The sequence below is a fragment of the Heptranchias perlo genome, chromosome 5, assembly GCF_035084215.1.
Source record: "Heptranchias perlo isolate sHepPer1 chromosome 5, sHepPer1.hap1, whole genome shotgun sequence".
Taxonomy (NCBI): domain Eukaryota; kingdom Metazoa; phylum Chordata; class Chondrichthyes; order Hexanchiformes; family Hexanchidae; genus Heptranchias; species Heptranchias perlo.
In genome coordinates this window covers 82068753-82088452 of record NC_090329.1, presented here as the reverse complement: position 1 = coordinate 82088452, position 19700 = coordinate 82068753, and the positions used below count along the sequence as shown (strand labels likewise).

The following is a 19700-nucleotide window of genomic DNA, read 5'->3' as shown; positions in this document are numbered from 1 at the left end:
AAACTTTACTTCTTGCAGTCATGATTTTTAAGTAATGTTTTTATGTCAATATTTATAATGGAAATTCCCTATTTCCCAGTGTCAAAAATGGCCTGTCAAAATTTAACACCCCACCCACTAGGTGACACTGTGTCAGTTCATCTATGTCCCTCCCAACCACTTATCTTACACTATCCAAAACCAGCTCTCTCCTGCTGCAGCCTTTCTCATATGGATGTAAATTTAGTATATTCATGTAAATATATCACTGTTTTCAATTTTTTCATTCTCTTTCCCTTCAAAATTTCTTTCTTTTTGTGCCTTGCTATAAATGTTAACCCCGACCAGCTGCTTTAGGTTGGCCCTGCTCATTTAAATTTTCCTTCTGGCCTCTTCTGCAGGCCTGCAATTTTAGCCCCACTGCCAGATTTCCTGCCTGACTGAGATATTTTGATGTCCCGCAAAGATATTTCCCAACCACGCGCTGATTTCTGGCAGCCCCACGCTCCAATTCCCCGCTCCTCTGCAGCCATGGCTCTGCTCTCCGTGGGGTCAAATTAAACAGGATTAGATGGCAAACATGCTCACACAGCCAGGTTTAGGAAACCAAATATCAGTCGAAAAGCATTGGCAGATTTTATTTGTAGGCCCCAGGGCTGAATATTTCTTGGCTACATATAACAAATTGACCTGAATTTATGAATGAATGCATCAAAATGTCCTGCAATAGTTTTTTGGAGCAACTTAAAATGTGTAGTCCAAGATAATAAAATGGAGGTCATGTATGTCATTCTTAATTAGAAAAATAGAGGTTGTAAAACAAGAAAACAAATCTTGTTAAATTTAATATTATATAAGTGCTTAATTTATTAATGTATCTTGGCAAGGAATATTGTTTAACTGTAATCAAACTCAGCAACTATATTATGCTGTTTTGATAACTACATGCATTGCATAATTGGCTTTCTTTGTCCTATCAATGCTGTTTCAGTTAGAGCACAGTACCTATAATGTATTTGAATTTCTGTAACACAATTCTCCATTGCAGAGATACAAGCTCCCCAGCTATGAAGATTCTTATAGACTAACTGGCCTGGTTTTGTAATGGGTGAAAATATTTACTCTTCCATGCCTATTGCTATAGTTTCAGGCTCCAGTGACAAGAAGAACTTTGTAAATGTTGGTGTGAGTGAATAATTAGTTCAATTAAAATTGCATGTTGCCTGTCTTTTTTATAATGACCTACTTGGCCATAGAAGTTGTGTTTTAAATATTTAAATTAAGTAAACAAGCAATCTACATTAAGATATAGCTATCTTCAGATTCCAACCAACAGCCATGTTGGTATATGTTAGTAAATAGAGTATATCTTAAAGATTTTAAGTAAAATTTAGAACTTTTTAGAATTCCTTTGCCCCCTGATAGTTTCCTACGACTGCCTCTCACTTAAACTCCCTGTCTGTGATCTTCCAACTTGACTCTCCCTCCCCAAATAGACCTCACTCACCGACCTGTGAAAGCTGTCAGAAGTTCAATTACCCAGGACCAGGAGCTTGATTATTGGCTGCTATCCATTAAACTGCCATCCTTCTCCTTCCCTTTACCAGCTAGGCAGGCCCCACAGCCACAAGCCTCTTCAGTGGACCACCCCTCCCCCTCTCCTGCTCAGCTACTTACCTTCCTGTCACCCCCTCATTATTCTCATCAAAGCATGCGACTGCAACCATTTTCCATGGACCACCCGTCCAGTTCTCCAGTCACCTGCCAACTCACACATGTTGATATCATATTGCTGACCTCCCCTCAGATTCCTTAGGCAGCCAGACCACCTGCCTCCACTTCGTTAGGCCCTTCTCCACTAATAATCTAAACATCCTCCACCCCCTCGACCTCCTGTCCTCCTTCTCATCCATTCTTTTATCCCTCTCCCCTTTCTGTCCCCCTGTTCCCATCCCTCTTTCCCATTCCTTCTTTTCTCTCCATCGTACTCACTTTCCCTCTGTCCCACTTCCATCTCCGGCCTCCTCCCCTCTCCACTCTCCACACATATTTCTTTGTCCATCCTCTTTTCCCAGACTCTTCTCCATCCCTATCCCCCTTTCCGTTGCCCCCTTTCCTCCAATCCCTCCGCCTCCCTTGTCTCCTCCTCTTTCCCCTCCCCTCTTTCTGTCCCTTTGCACTTCTTACATTTGATTGCTGCATTCTTAGTCCTTCTTTGTGAAGGGAAACTTTGAATTTTGGAATGAATGCATTTAATCGCTTCAAAATGCATCATCTTGTCATTTGAAAACACCTCATAGCCGATCTACCTCCCTACCCAACAAAAAAAGGTTTTTAAACATTTTGGGGTGAGTTTCCGTGGGGGGTTTTCCCGCTCATCCACCATAACTTCGACAGGAGCCATGGAAACCCCAAATAAACGGCGTGGATTGCATTAACACTTCTTTTTTTTTTACAGTTTCTACAGCTCTTCCACTGAGGACGAGCATGAGAACCCCTGTGGAAATGTACCCCTTTGTTATAATCCCCACTTGTGGAGTCCCATCACTAATCATTCCACCTTTTGTTTCCCCGATTTCAAGCATTTACTTAATTGAAGCAGAACAATGGGAAGTAACTCAAATGACAATACAAAACTTTACTTTTCTTCCTCAAAAGATTAATTCTTCCATGAAGTCTTCATGTTCATGGAATAGAAACTTACTCAGAAAGAACAAATGCAAGAATGTTAAAAATAAACCAGGAGCAACATGGCATTAATTATTTACTTACTTCCTTTTAGATTCGGTGACAGACAAGTTTGAGTGTTTTACAAAATCACTTTCATAAATGTTGAATGGAAGGGTCGAGCCGAAGGCTTTTGTTTTCCAACAAATTTGGAATAGTAATCAATTTTCTTTTCTTTTCTACATAGGTTCTTTCATGATTGATCAGATCTTTATAACTTCTCCCCCATTAAGGGTTTGAAGAATGGTCTTTGGTGCTATGATCATTCTGAGCTGTTGCATGAATAGCTTTTGGGGATCAGGGAGTTATGGAGAACTCTTCCCTCAGGGTATTAAAAGACTAGGGTAGAACCCATGATAGGTTATATTGTACATGGGTTCTGGAATAATTGGATCAGATGGCCTTTTCTCATCCATGCTTTCTTATTTTCCTGTATACTTACTATTGGTTATGATAGCTTCTGAAATGAGCAGGCACTGAGATGTCTTCAAAGGTCACATTACATACATATGTTGATGTAGCCAAACTGGCGATTAAATCCAGAGATTAGATCATGTGGTTTGGGATAAGCATCAGCCGAGGGCCCGGAATTTCCTCAGAGCAGCTCTCGCTCTACCGCCTTAACTTTGCCTGAAGTGCGGCAGAAATCCCATTCACACCACACCTCTGGTGAAGTTACAGTGGTAGAGCAAGAGTTGCTCCGAGGAAATTCCAGGTATGCCTAATATCCAATTCTGGGACTGATTACAGATGCTTCTGTACTGCAGTTTAAAGTTCTGATTCTTGCATGCATGGTTGGGATGGAGCTTATGCACTCTTATGTTCATAAGCCATTTTCCAAGGTATTTTCCCAGGTCCTAATACCTTTCTCAAAAAGTGGCACTGCAAAGGTGTTCATGTAAATGTAGTAAGGTCTAAGAAGGAATGTGACTTATCTGCTTGCTCCATGATTTAAATCAAGTCTCAGTGGTGCTAGAATTGGGTAATGTCCAAAATCATTAAGGAAAATCATCGTGGAAATGTTAACTTGTCTGCTTTACATTAATGTTTATTGCTTTGATATTTTTAAATGTTTTATTATATCTTACCCACTGAGAATGCATCCAAATTGTCAAATATTACTAAAAGTACCTGAGCATCAAAACTGTAATGAATCTTTTAAAGGATTATAATAGTTTCTGATAAAAAAATAGGTTAAACTTGAAGCCTGTAATTTAATGCTCCAGTACTGGAAGATTATCTATTCATTAATCAGGCATTAAAGTGTGACTGATCTCATTTTTATATATTGCTTTCGAGAAAGCTTTCAGAAAAAGTTGTGTTAAATCTGATCATATTGTCTTTGTGCGTAGACCAGACATGGCAAGAATCCTTGAAGAACCAGCTAGAAGCAGAACTGGAGCGTAGAGTCCTGGAAGCACTGGATACATCAGCCTCGGAGAGAGCAAGAAGAATCAATGTAAATGTTGAAGGGCAGAAAAATGACCGGTGTGAGATCACTGAGGACTTGTTACAAGCACTTCCCCTGAGCCTTCTGTCAGACACTGAATCACCAATTAGAGCAGTCACACATCTCGGTCTACCAGACTGCCATAGAGTTTGGGCAAGTCACCTTTCTGACACAAAGAGTGTTTTGAAACAGTGCCATAAAATAAAAGGCCTGGAGACCTCAATGAAAGAGCTATTTCATTCCAGCCTACAGCAATCTGACTTTAATGCATTTCCAGGTATTTGGGTTCATTTTACATTATGTCTATCATGCTGTCCATTTAGTAAATAGCTGTGGTGTCCTGACTTACACAGAAGTAGGAAATGCTAGTATTGTGAGACCATTGATTGCCTTCTTGAAAGGTGCTGAATAAAAATGAGCAAAATGTTAGGACAAGAACCTTTTAAGGATCATTTTTTGTCAGCACACTTTTAGGCCTAGGCTTTCTGCTGTTCCTCCACTGGTTTTGCAGCATAATTTTAGCGGGCAGGGGCACAAATCAGCGCAGAAATGCCCTCCAATGGGGCTGATTTTAACTGTGGCCACCCAGTATAAACAAAGCGGTACCAGCCTAAAAATGACTTTGGGTTACTTACTGCGCTGGAAGGTTCATTTTCCAGCTGCCACCATCTCGGTAGGGGCCTTTACATGGGCGGCTGGAGTGCCTACCTGTTGCAGGCCTGATGAGTCCACTTTTAATTAACCAAACGGGATCCTTTAACATATATGGGATCCCAATTGCTATTTTGAGATTCAAATGGGTGCTGGAGGCAGTTCAAAAAACCAGCCCACTTACAGAATTTAGCCTACTCACAGAATAAAATTAGTATTGCCACATGATTAAGCATCAACGAACTTATTTCTGTGTTAGATAATAAAATTGATTTGCCAAAATGTTACTGTTAAACTGATAATCTTCAGATTATCCTATTTGCAAAAGGGATTGAACACGATCATCATTTATGAGTGTAGAAGTTTAATTTTGCTACTCAGTATATGGCAGTTTCACTCTAATCACAGCAGGAGTCTATGCCTTGGAACACAATATCCAACTTGGCCTGGGGTCAAAGGATTCAACTACCAAGGGACTGATGAGAGATAGGGACTTGCCACTCCTGGACCGGAAGCACCTCAAGAAATTCAAGTAAGTTTTAATGACATCTTTATCTCTAGGCTGTGCTATAATTCTGCAAAAAGTAATTAATGAAAAGCACCAAAAATAAATGACAGTGTGTTGCAGATTATATTTAGAGCCATAGAATTTTACAGCATAGGAGGAGGCCATTTGGCCCATCATATCTGTGCCAGCTCTTGTCTAGAGGAATACAAAACTAATCCCATTGCTCTGCTCTCCCTATATCCCTGTATCTTCCTCTGCCGCAAATATTTTGGGGAAGGATGGACAATCCCAGTATCTTTACAGTTAGCATGAAAATATTTGTAAAGGTAAAGACCTCTGATAGTGTCATGTGTGCAATGATTATTACTGAAATTGCATGCACGAGATGATAGTGTAAGTGATTGTAGTTTGTATAGAATCACATAGATTTACATAGGAATTACAACATGGAAACAGACCGTTAGGTCCATGTTGGTGTTTAGCCGCTACATGGGCAGTAATTCTAATCCCATAACCCTTTATCCCCCTTTCCTTCAAGCACCTATCTAACGTATTCTTAAATGCTGACACGGGGCTTGATTTTACCACCCGCTATCGGGTGTGTTCTCGGCAGGGGGGGGGGCCCCCGAAAATCGGGGAATCCCGGAGCAGGACCGGATCCCGTCTCGAACCCGCCCACTTCCGGGTTCCCCATGGACGCGCCGGCGTGCGCGCGCAGACCCCACAGGTGGGAATCCCGCAGGCAATTAAAGCCAGCGGGATGCCACTTGTAAGTATTTATCCTGCTCGTTCAGGTCGTTTACAGGCCTGATTGAGCTGTTTTATTAGGAAGGGTGGGATTTTACCTTGAACTGAGACTGTTTCCCATACTGGGGGAAACACTCTCACTTCAAACGGACGTGTTGCAGCCAGCAGCCTGTGGCAGCTGCCAAGGTGCAGTCCACAGGTTGGGGGGGGGAGACCCTTCACCAACGCAGGAGGCCACTCCGTCACACAGGGCAACGCTTGCCCTCCACCACCCCCCTCCTAACAAGAAGATTCACCAACGTGGAACCACAACCCCGGTGCGAGGACACACTTACCTACCTTGCAGAACCCCTCAGACCTACACCTTCCAGATGGGGGCCGCCTTGACCTCCTCGGAGGACGAACAGCATCAACAGCCTCAGCAGCCTCGCAGGCCACGCCGTCCGCCTCAGACACGTGGAGCCCCACAACACGGTGCTGTGGCACATCCACCTGCACAGCAGGAGGGAGGGCAACCCCAGAGAGAGATGCGTCGCAGGAGGCACTACCCTCGGCACAGGGTCTACAGATCGAGGCTCAGCTTCCTGGACCTCTCTGAGGAGCAGTGCATACGGAGGCTCAGAGTCAGTCGCCAGGTAGTCGCCGATATCTGCAGCCTCCTTAATGACGAGCTGCTCCCGGATGGACCAAGCAGCATCTTCTTACCCGTCGTCGTCAAAGTCACCACTGCCCTCAACTTTTTCACCTCCGGATCCTTCCAGGGTGCCACCGGGGACATCACCGGGGTCTGTCAGTCGTCTGCACACAAGTGCATAAGGCAGGTTACCGATGGGTTGTTCCACAGGGCCTCGCACTACATCAACTTTGCCATGGATGACCGCAGCCAGATGGAGAGGGCGGTTGGATTCCATGCTGTGGCTGGCTTCCCACGGGTGCAGGGTGTAATCGACTGCACCCACATAGCAATACGGGCACCTCCACATGAGCCAGGACTGTTCATCAACAGGAAGGGGTATCACTCCATGAACGCCCAGCTCATCTGTGACCACCGCCAGAGATTCCTACACGTGTGCGCCAGATACCCTGGCAGCTGCCACGATGCCTTCGTCCTCAGGGGGTCCACCGTCCCGCCCCTCTTCCACTCACCCAACACCGGCAACGGCTGGCTCCTCGGCGACAAGGGATATCCCCTGCACACGTGGCTTATGACACCTCTGAGGAACCCCATCACCGAGCCGCAGCGTCGATATAATGACAGCCACATTGCCACCAGGTCTACAATTGAGCAGGCTATAGGGGTGCTCAAGATGCGCTTCAGGTGCCTTGATCGTTCTGGGGGAGCGCTCCAATACACGCCACTCAGAGTGGGACGAATTATAGTTGTCTGCTGTGCCCTGCACAACATGGCACAACAGAGAGGGGTGCCGCTGGAGGAGGCCCCATGCACATCTGCCACCCATATTGAGGACGACGATGAGGAGGAGGAGGAGGAGGAGGAGCAAGAGGAGGAGGAAGGACCCATGGGCCGAACACCGGCTCACCTGGATGCTCGTCAGGCCAGGGGGGCACTCATACGTCAACGGTTCTCCTAACATCAGACTGTCTGAGGCGTCCAGACCTCATCACGTGCACAGAGGAGCGGCCATACCAGCCCCCTCCACAGAAGAGTGGTGCCATTACTCCTGCACCCACTGTAGTGTGACCCAATGGGTGGGACCAGGTGTTCGTCGTCATGATGAGCCCCACGAAAGGGACCTATTGCACAAGCCACTCAGGAATGGACAAGAGGTGGCAGCAGTGGTGAGAACAATTGTGTTTATTGTGTATGTGCAGTAAACGACTATAAATAAAAACATAACAAATTGTCATACACCCTGGTGCATTGCCTTTGTGTTCATAACACCCTAGCCTTACGTTTGCGGGAACCCCTACGTGGTGCTACCCCTGTGGCTCCAGCAGAGGTAGTGGCAGGTTGCTCTTGTTCGTGCCCTGACCGGGTAGATGCTTTGGGCCAACGCCCCCTGGGTTTCGGTGCCCGTGAGGGCACCTCCACAGACTGCTCCTCCTGCACCTGTGCAGGGGCAGACTCGGCCACCTGGAGAGGAGGCACCATTGCGGGTACTGGTTGAGAGGGGGGCAACGGGTGAGACGTGGGGGCACTTTGAGTAGCGTCCCCACTTCCATGTCCCCGTTCACCATCTTCCCTCTCATGGCCTAGGCCCACATCACTCCTTCCACCCTGCTGGACGGCAGTTTCGATGACCTGTGTGAGACCTTGCAAGGCCACCTCTAATGTATCTGTCAGCCTGTTTATGGCGGCAGAATGTTGCTCACCCTGAATCCGATCAGCCGTTGTCAGGGCCTGGATGGACTCAATGTTGAGCTGTGCGTGACACTCGAGGGAGGCTAGCCTTTCCTCCACCGCAGACGTTCCCGCACCTACCTGCGACACTATCTCGCGGATACCCTCCTGTACTTGTGCCACCATTGCCCTCATGCAGGAGTTGGACTCCTCCATCACCTGCGCGATTGTGGAGAGTGCGCGTGGCACCTCTTCCAGTACCTCGGCAATGTGCTGGTGCCCCTCGACGACTCTCCTTTTGACTGGTGGCCCCCTGGGTTCAGCATCTGGGTCCGGCTGAGCAGAGCCTATTATTGCTCAAGATAAAGAATCACTGGATTGGGGGTAATATTCTGGCATGGGTGGAGGATTGGTTATCTAACAGGAAGCAGAGAGTTGGGATAAATGGTACATTCTCGGACTGGCAACCAGTGGCCAGTGGTGTTCCGCAGGGGTCGGTGCTGGGTCCCCAACTCTTTACAATCTATATTAACGATTTGGAGGAGGGGACCGAGTGTAACATATCAAAGTTTGCAGATGATACAAAGATGGGAGGGAAAGTAGAGAGTGAGGAGGACATAAAAAACCAACAAGGGGATATAGACAGGCTGGGTGAGTGGGCGGAGATTTGGCAGATGCAATACAATGTTGGAAAATGTGAGGTTATGCACTTTGGCAGGAAAAACCGGAGAGCAAGTTATTATCTTAATGGCGAGAAACTGGAAAGTACTGCAGTACAAAGGGATCTGGGGGTCCTAGTGCAAGAAAATCAAAAGTTTAGTATGCAGGTGCAGCAGGTGATCAAGAAGGCCAACGGAATGTTGGCTTTTATTGCTAGGGGGATAGAATATAAAAACAGGGAGGTATTGCTGCAGTTATATAAGGTATTAGTGAGACCGCACCTGGAATACTGCATACAGTTTTGGTGTCCATACTTAAGAAAAGACATACTTGCTCTCGAGGCAGTACAAAGAAGGTTCACTCGGTTAATCCCGGGGATGAGGGGGCGGACATATGAGGAGAGGTTGAGTAGATTGGGACTCTACTCATTGGAGTTCAGAAGAATGAGAGGCGATCTTATTGAAACATATAAGATTGTGAAGGGGCTTGATGGGGTGGATACGGTAAGGATGTTCCCAACGATGGGTGAAACTAGAACGAGGGGGCATAATCTTAGGATAAGGGGCTGCTCTTTCAAAACTGAGATGAGGAGAAACTTCTTCACTCAGAGGGTGGTAGGTCTGTGGAATTTGCTGCCCCAGGAAGCTGTGGAAGCTACATCATTAAATAAATTTAAAACAGAAATAGACAGTTTCCTAGAAGTAAAGGGAATTAGGGGTTACGGGGAGCGGGCAGGAAATTGGACATGATTTTAGATTTGAGGTTAGGACCAGATCAGCCATGATCTTATTGAATGGCGGAGCAGGCTCGAGGGGCCGATTGGCCTACTCCTGCTCCTATTTCTTATGTTCTTATGTTCTTATAAGAGTGCTCCCACCGACGCGGACCCTCCGCGGCTGCCCCTGCCACCAGGGTCTGCTCATGCTCACATGTGCGCGGTGAATCACCAAGTGCAACCCCAACTAATTGAGGAGGGGGACCCACCGAGGTGTGTGTATCTGCGCTGGTGGATGCTTGGCTCATATGTGACGATGGACCCTCTGAGGAATCGCCCTCCACAGACACGGCGCTCGCAGACGGCCCTGCAAGAGAACAAAGGGCAATATCAGGCATGTGGACAAATGTTGAGGTGCGGCAGATGCCAAGTGATGCTAAGATCATTCGCGATCATGAGTGCTGAGTGTCAGCTTTCCGTTACCGGACGTTTCTGCAGCCCCAGCCTCGCCATCCGCCACGGACAGGCAATGCAGCGTGTGGCTGATCTCCAAGGCGTCCAGCTCTGCGTGCATTAGATCCACCTCGTGTGGCGGGCCCCCTCCAGTGCGTGCCCTTTCCCGGGCGTTCTTGCATCTCTCCTCCTGTCAAGGCAAAACACAGATGCATGATTGAGTGATGATTGCATTGTGAGACGCTTCAAGCATTGGTGTGGGTGGGTTGAGCGTGTGGGAGATGGATGGGAGGATGCGTGTGCCACATGCCCATCCCATTGTATGGGGATTGGGGTGTGTGGTAGTGTTCGAATGGGGACAGGGACGGTGGGTACGTGCAGGCACGGTGAGGATGATAGTTGAGTGGCTGTGAGGGTTGATGCGGGAGCGCTGAGGTGGCAGTGCAGAAGGGGTTGTGAGGTGTTTGAGGTGATGTGGAAGACGGAGTGTGGGAGAATGCGTTAGTGTACTCACTTTGCCGGACCTAGTGAGATCATTGAATCTCTTGCGACACTGGATCCATGTTCTTGTGGTGTTGCCCCTGCTGCTAACCTCCGCGGCCACCTCCGCCCATGCCTTCCTGGTGGCGGAGGCAGGGCACTTCCTTCCATCGCTGGGGAACAACGTCTCCCTCCTCCTCCTTACCCCGTCCAGCAGCAGCTGGAGTGAGTCGTCAGAAAATCGTGGGGCAGCCTTACCCCTGGGGTGCTCCATGGTGTGCTACTTCTTGTTTGCAGCAGGAGGAGCATTGGTGGACTGCCCCTTTAAATAGAGCTCCACCATCACTCAGACGTCACTGCACATGCGCAGGCCGCCGGCGCGCAGCTGAGCAGCGGAAAACCCGTAACCACAGGTAAATGACTTAAATTATCCTGTGATTGCGCGGGGGACGCACTCATTTCACCGGGCGCGTTACCCACGCGCCCGATAGCCCCCCCGCCGGGAACCCGCAGGCCTGCTAATATCGGGCCCATGGTCTCTGCTTCAATCACTATCTCTGGTAGTGCATTCCACAACTTCATAACCCTCTGTGTAAACAGATTAAATTCACAGAATTTGCAAATAGTCAAATATATCTCTTTAATTATCACTACTGTGTATAATTGCAATACCAGGTCAACCACCATGATTGTACTGCTTGTCATGTTCATCTATCCCTCCTACATGCTTGTAATTAACTTGCTAACTGCAGTTATCATTTTCTGCTGTCAATGGATGAGCACGATTAAAATTCTAATTCCCACACAAAATAGTCCCACATGTGACGGATTAGAAGATGCTATCTCATTTCTATGAATTACTCATCGGCATGAAATTAAGGTTTCATATAAAGATTGACTGAACCCTTTCTTTCCAGTTTTGTGTCTTATACCTACACTTTTTTTGGTTCTTGAAGAATAAACTAGTTGCAATTTTAAACTGACAAAACATTGCACGTATCAGCTATTGACACCTTCGATAGTTTTAGTAGCTATGTGTGTATCTGGTTGACATGTGCTTATGGTAAATAAGTGAAAGTAGGGGAGATGTTCTGCTATGCTTTTTTCCAATCCCAGGAAATACTCCAAAGAAGGATTTTTAGAAATTATTTCAAGAAAAGGAAACTGCAAGTTAAAGGAAGGTAGCAACGACACCAATGGAGTTACATTGATCAGGTGACAGTTTTCTAATTTTCTTAAGATAGATCCTTTTATTGATAGAAAATATAAATCTGTTATAATTGTCCAGACTCAGTATTTATTAAGATACCAATTTAAATTTTGTTTTAGAACCTAGAAAGACTTTACTTTAAAATTACTTTATTTAAAATACACATCATCTATTTTTATTTTTTCAACAAAGAAAAACAATTTTCTATATATACTTGTTATACTTTTAAGGAAGATTGAAGATTTTTTGAAATCTTACAGCTGTCAAAGGAATCTGGAAAACTTGAGTGTATAAATTTATTATCTTGTATGTTTGAGTGTATCCTGTTGGCATCTATGGTTCGTGTGAAAGGATCATGTGTCATGTTTTGAGTGGGTGGGACTGGAAAATTGGGTTGCGACCCCTTATATCGGACCTCGCCCATCTTCGTGCTGGTTCCAGTTTGTGCTGGTCACTGGAAGTGCCAACCCTCGTACTAGCGAGCGCATTTACGTGAGGTGCTAATAGCAGAGTGATGTCAATACGTCACAATTGTTGGTGTTATCACCCCAATGACACTGGATGTTACTTACACCAGCATTCAACAGGCATCCAATGTTGCTAGGTGAGGCCCAATGCCTTAAGTTATATTTGACGGTTTAAGGCGGGATGAGAAATCAATTTAGGCACAATGAATTGGCAGTTCTACATTGGTAGATTTTGTCACTTCATTGGACGCAGGAAATTTTCTTTTTAACCTTTGAGGATGCCTGTTCCTTGAAGTGGTTGCAGGTGTCTGTCTACTGCATCAGTTGCCATTCTTCCCTCCCTCCTCATCCCCCCTTCATGGCGAACACCCAAGTGCAGACAGGAATATCTTTGGATGCCTGCCCAAAAAATTTCAATGTGAATGACACTATGAAATTTGCTGGGGTCAGTGCTGGGTCATTCGGGCAGGTAGAAAACTCACGCCACGACACTTCGGGGCTGAACGCACCACCGTTTAAAACCTTGGGCAGTGCCTTGCCTGCTGCTTGAGAATTTCTTCCTCCTCCAAGTGATTAAAATGGCAAAGCAATCAAAGACTGCAGTCACTTGCACAAGCAGAGAAAGAGCAGGTAGACTCACAGTAATGTTACATTACTTGCTATCCATTCACAAATCACTGTCTGTCCCTGGAAACCTTCAATGTTATTACACAGTGCTTCTCTATTAGACCTAGTTAAGAAAGAGAAAGAACTTACATTTATATAGTGCCTTATCACTTCCTCTATAAGTTCTAAAGCACTTTACAACGGATGGAACACTTTTGAAGTTGTTAAGTAAACAGTCACTGCTAACTTTCAACACAGTGACAACTCTGCCCGTGGCACTGAAGGTGACCGCAACATTAGATTTCTATTGCATTTAATCCTTCCAAGCCATCACTGAGGACATTTGCCAAATCACACATTCTTCCATGCATCATTGTGTTAAACAAATAACAGGGCGATTATATTAGACAACCTCCAAAACCGGGTGCGGGGGTTGCTGTGCGTGATTAACCCACACCCCGTCATTCTAATGCATGCAGCACGTAACATTCGTGCTGCCTGGTGATTTACCTGATTGCTGCGTGCATCCAGGCCTACCTGCGCTGTTGAGTGGCTGATCACCAGCAGGGGGCCCAGCTAACGTGAGTGGCTACCACCACTAAAAGGCAGCCTGCACCTCTTAAAGGGGAGGTGCAGTGTGCCTGCAGAAAGAGGTGGAAGTCAATTGGGATGTGAATCTGTGCTGCAATATAGTGCAGCACAGTGGTGATGGGACCTGTGGAATTTTTAATGAGCAATAACTCAACGTTTGCAGGACTCTGATATTTGCAAAATATAAGATATGGGTCCACTCGGAGTCTGAACGGAGATCAGGCATCGCACACTTAAAACGTAGAGGCAGGTCCCGTCCCTATGTTTATAAACTGTTCAGTTATGTTAAAACATTGAATAAAGGTTGCGCACTACTAAATCCTCCAATCTTCACGCCAGACCTCACCAATCTGCCGATCTGAGTTTGTACCAGGCCTGCGAGACTGCATGCACCAAAGTTCTCTGCTGATACACTAGAGGCTTTGGTGCAAGAGGTGGACAGAAGGAGGGGCATCCTATATCCGCAGTGGGGCAAGAGGCCTTCCAGACATATGCTTCCAAGGCAGTGGGAGGCAGTAGGGGACAAAGTCAATGCTAGGTGCATAGCAATGGGTGCAGTGCAGGGAGAAGTTCAATGCTTTGACACAAGTGGTCAAGCTGAGTGAGGTCAACTGTCAAGTGGCGTCTCCTACCAACTGCACCACGCACTACACCTCCCATCACCCACCTACCAACAAACTATTTCAATCAGTACTCAACTTTTCCAATCAGATACTTCCTCTCACCCTCACACATCACCACTGTTGCAAGCCACACGCCGACAACTCACAGGCCAGACATACTGGCAGCTATTCAACCATGACAGGCACATCACCCAAACATCTTGCAGGACACTCACCGACCCACATCCTGCTTTCTTGCAGGAGAAGGTGGCGCATAACAGGAGACAGCAAGTGGCAGTGGCTCCATGGAACATGAACCTGCTGTCTTCTCTCAGGATGACAGCATTCCTGTCCCACCCCTGCCACTCTGCCAGTGCCCTTGCTGTTGCCTGTCAGCTAGCCAGCCCACTCCCTGTAGAGTGTTGAAACTTTATCATAGGAAGATAGGAAGATTATCCTATGAGATCATGGTTGATCTGTGACCTAACTCCATATACCCGCCTTAGCCCCATATCCCTTAATACCTTTGGTTAACAAAAATTTATCAATCTCACATTTAAAATTAACAATTGAGCTAGTATCTACTGCCGTTTGCAGAAGAGCGTCCCAAACTTCTACCACTCTTTGGGTGTAGAAGTTTTCCTAACTTCACTCCTGCAAGTCCTGGTTCTAATCTTTAGGCTATGTCCCCTAGTCCTAGTGTTCAAGTATAGGAGACCTCCAAAAACAGGTACAAATGCATCAGCAGCCAGAAGCAATAATCCAGCAACTAACCTAGAACTCCTGTATGATCCCTTTAAATAGCACTGTTGGGGTTCCTCCAAGCTGCTATGACCTGTTCTGCTGCGCGAGGTTAAGACAGTGCATTGGCTGGAGCATGAGTTCCAAAATCGTATCCGTCCCTTTAAATCAGCATTGCACACTGATCTACTGCATATTCTCCCTACTTTACATGATGCCGGTGTTCGTTATCAGCACATGTGCAAACGCCTTTACCAATATGGCGTCCGGCACACATCACACTAGAAGTGTGCACACACGCATTCCGGACACCATTTTGGGTCCTTAGGAGTCTGCGTAGTGCCTACAAAATGGTCGCTACACGGCCCAATTTACAGCCCCAGAAATCTTGTTTTCCAGGGGAAACAATTCCATCACTCTCATCAACCTGCAACTTCCACCATCTAGACAGACAAGGGCAGCAGGTGCATGGGAACACCATTACCTCCAAGTTTCCCTCCAAGCCACACACCATCTCGACTTGGACGTACATCACTGTTTCTTCATCGTCACTGGGTAAAAATTCTGGAACTCCCTATCTAACAGCACTGTGGGAGTACTGTCACCACATGGACTGCAGCGGTTCAAGAAGAAGGCTCACCACCACCTTCTAAAGAGCAACTAGGGATGGGCAATAAATGCTGGCCTTGCCAGCAACACCCATGTCCCGAGAATGAATTTTTTAAAAATCATGAAAAGAAGGGAGCAGCGGAAGAGGACACAGCATTTATACATGGTGGCAGGTTTCCCAAAAGTATACAGCATCAATGATTGCACACGTGGTCATCTAGCTCCCTAACAACAATCCCATGATCAATAGGAATAGGAAAGATTCAATCCCATTGTTGACCGGAGGTCACCGGTTACAGTTACTGGCTTAGTACACAGAGGAGAAGAGTCAATTCTCTCTTAACTCTCAATTCACTTTATTCACGCCGTTAGATCATATACATATAGCTTATACGTCTGGTTAGATGCCCCTGGCCAACACCATTAATGTACATGTGGTCTTAGACCACAAAAACTGAGCCATGTAAGAAAATGCAAGATTCCCGTTAGCAGCCACAGTGTATTCATTTTGCGGCTGTCCACTATGCAAGCATTATTAGCAGGAGAAGGCAGACCGAATGAGTGGCTGCAAGAGGATCAAAAATACCCAGGGTCTAAGCACCCCACTGAGAAGTTCTAGAACTGACATGGGTGGAACATACCATTGGCACATCAAGGAGACACTCTATTGCTTGCACACATCAAGGTTAGGTCCTGCTCTAAAGCTCTGATGGGGGGTGATTTTAACTCCCAAGAACGGGTGGGTTGGGAGCGGGTAGGAGTTGAACATGGTTGTTTTTTGGGTCACGACCGTAACCCGGCTTCACTTCCAGGATTAATGTGGGCGCGTAAAAGTACAGGCTTCCCACTGGGCGTGCAAAGTCTGAAAATTTTGCGGTTGCGACTCAAATAAACAATTGTTTTCAAATCCCACCTGCCCCCAACCCACCCGTTCTTGGCGGTTAAAATCACCCCCAAGGTCTCCAAAATCATTGCTGTCTGCTACGTTTTTGCCATCCATAGATGAATAACCATGAGAACCAGTAGCACAACCTCGACCACTGACTGAAAGGGAGGAGGAGATGGACAAATAAATAGTTGAAGATGGTTTGCAACCAGGAGGATTTGTGCATGAACCATTAATTGACAGGACATTCCATTAAACCTGTAATTCAGCCCCCTGTACAAATAGTCCTATCGTATTGTATGCAATACAATGGCTCTGTGCCCTCCATTATAATAAACTGAATCTGAACTACTTTACGTGCCAATCAACATATTATCAGTTACATAAAATGCCCTCTCTCTAAAGAAATCTTGAGACATAGTTGAAGTAAAGTGCAACCATTTTGTTACCCTATTAGTATTCTGCGAATGTGCTGTTACTGTTTGTTTTCCTTGCACTTCTCCTTAGTGACAGTGTAACTAATCTCGTGCTCTTTCTAAGAGCTACCTCAGAGAGAGGAGTAAGTATAGTGGCAGCCTGTCAATGGAGGCCTCATAAATGGCTGTGGTCCTGTACCTCTTCATATCAGGCCATGAGATGGTCCTGCAACTGCTGCCAGCACTTCAAATCCTACGTGGGGTGCTTGCTCCTGCCTGTTACCTGACATTTCCTGAGGCTTCTGAGGTTTCTGCCTCATCCATGGCTCATCTCACCATGCCCTGCTGGGCATTACTTCAGGCCCCAGGAGTTTGTGTGGGAACAAACTGTTGGGCCACCACTGAGAAGTGTGAAGCCCGCTATCAAGTTTCCCTCAATCCAATCACCTAGTCTATTCAATGAAAACTGGAAATGTCCTGTAAACTCAGGCTGTAGGTCTCAATGTTCAAGAGAGAAACAGCATTTGCATCATGGACCTCTTCCCTCAGGTACTGCCCATGGAGTTTTTGAATCCCTTGCACATTGCTGCACTGATGTTGGAGCTGCACTTCTACAGTTTCTTCAATATTCCATGTGGAGTGCTGTGAACATTTTCAAAGCAATAGTGAACTCCCTTCCATAGGCAACCCCCATCAGTAAGAATCCCTGGCCTTTGTAGCTGGGGCTGGGCACCTAATTATCTGATTCCTGCTCCTCTGCTGTCATTGCCACTTTTTCCTCTTCACTAGTGCTTTGTGCTATGGATGTCCCTGAAATAGTACCTGCACAATCAGGAATGTGTGACAGGTGCTCCTGAGATGAATGGATTTCCTGATCATCTCTGGTGTCACCTATGTCATGTTGAGGGACGCCTGTACAAAGACAACATGTGTTCACCTGATGCCTATATGAAATGGCTGCGGACAGAGTTCCAGTGCGAATATATTGTGTGCCATGCTCCTGCTATTCAGAACCTGCTGGGTCTCAATGACTAAATGACTTTGAAGGGGGAGCAAGAAGATTCATTACTTGCCTTGCTGGGCTGGCATCAAGCCACCAAGTATCTATTTTCAGCGCTGCATCTTCGTGTTGTTTGAGTCTTCTCAAGTTAGCAGGGCTGTCAGCAGTCCTTGTTGTCTCTCTGTGGCTGTAGGCAGCCTTCTCTTTTAAATCCAGACAAAACAAATGGCTGCTCGCATTTGTATGAGCAGAGAATGCAACTCCAGTGTCTTTCTTTAAAACTTGTGCGAATGTATGACAAAGTAATACGTAAGTAGTTTCAGCTACCACTTTGATTTGCAGCCACAATATGCAGAAGGTTGGTGCGACATTAGAAGCTTTTTTAAATATCAGGTACAAAGCTCATCCTACAGCAAAAAAAGGACATGGCAGCGCAGTTGTGAAAAATCTGTAAGATTGGGTCAATGCTTCCTATCCTTTATCAGTGATGCACCAAGTCAGAAGCACAGTGTTTATGCATGCATTGTATTTACTGAATTAGAGTTGGCAAATTCTAGCCAACCTTGCCTTGACACTTCTTCTCAAGCTGGAGAACTTTATTTTCATGCGTCCATGACCTGTGGATATGGGAGATGACATTGACTCATCTGCCACCTTTACTACGCTTGCCTGAAAAGGGGTGACCTCAAGAGGCCCAAAGATGGCTGTACTTACCTCATGCAGCTGTTCCAAGAGAACTTCCAGGCTGTCTTCATCAAATGATGCAGTTCTTACCATGTTGCCTTTGACATCTTCCACTCCTGCCCTTGCTTATTTACTGCAGCCAAAGAACAGGCTTAAAGAGCCACTGCTGTCCAGATATCCAGCTCCCCTGCCAATCATTTCCAGACCTCATGAAAATGCACAGGGAGCCTATTCAAATTATATTCATAAGTTGGCTTCATTAAATAAGATGAAGTCAGCTGATCAGTTTTCGTCTGGGATCACTGAATCAGCCCTGTAAGGGAATAGGTGTTTTTGCAGGAAACCAGAAGCAAGTACACAATGGATGGGTGGCTACTGGCAAATGTGCAAAAGAATAAAGATTTTGATATGATTGTCAGGTATCCACTGAAAAGATCTGTTCAAAATGGGTAACTTTAACTATATGTATGTGTATGTTACCTTAAAAGGGGCACTAATGGGTTAGGGAGAGTTCAGAAAACAGTGACAAAGATAATTCCTAGATGTTAATTTACAAACTATGTTGATAACATTGATTTTGTTATTGAAATAACTTCACTTTGAGGAATCAAATATATTGCATTTCATAAGTTGTATAGGATTCTATAAAGGAATACTTTCCAGTAAATTGGTTCTAATTAGCATGCAATTACTCATTATTTTGATTATATACCTCAATACAGACATGGTCCTTTTTGGCCCCCAGGATTCGGTCCATTATATTCAACTCCAAGTCACATCATAAACTGTCCTGAAAATGAAGCACTTTGGCACAAGATTGAACAAGGTGACTGTGTTATTTCCTAGTAATAGAAATATTTTCTATTCAGTCTTTGGGATAAGATTGTAAACCAAATTTGCCTAGGTTTTTTGAAGTGATTTAATTGCGATCTTTAAAATGATAAAGGGATAGGGTAAATATAAAAGGCTGTGGCTGCTGGGTCAATTGAAATTTTCAAAACTGAGATCGATAAGTTTTTGTTAGGTAAGGGAATCAAGTGATATGGAGTAAAAGGAGGTAAATGGAGTTGAGGTACGGATCAGCCATGATCTACTTGAATAGTAGAACAGACTCGAGGGGCTGAATGGCCTACTCCTGATCCTATGTTCCATAACACCAATGGAAACCTATTCATTTTAATAAGTTACCATCAGCGTTACGATAGGAAAACCTAGG

At 45.6% G+C, this 19700-nt stretch overlaps 1 protein-coding gene across 5 annotated transcripts in view; it reads left to right on the top strand.

Annotated features, from left to right (window-relative positions):
- LOC137321894 (uncharacterized) overlaps positions 1 to 19700 on the top strand; it is a 198143-nt gene that overhangs the window by 107147 nt on the left and 71296 nt on the right. For all 5 annotated transcript variants that reach the window (XM_067984733.1, XM_067984732.1, XM_067984731.1 and 2 more), the window contains 4 exons: positions 4059 to 4433; positions 5216 to 5339; positions 11789 to 11887; positions 19207 to 19310. In XM_067984733.1, the coding sequence (XP_067840834.1) occupies positions 4059 to 4433; positions 5216 to 5339; positions 11789 to 11887; positions 19207 to 19310 (702 nt within the window). The remainder of the gene's footprint in view (positions 1 to 4058; positions 4434 to 5215; positions 5340 to 11788; positions 11888 to 19206; positions 19311 to 19700) is intronic.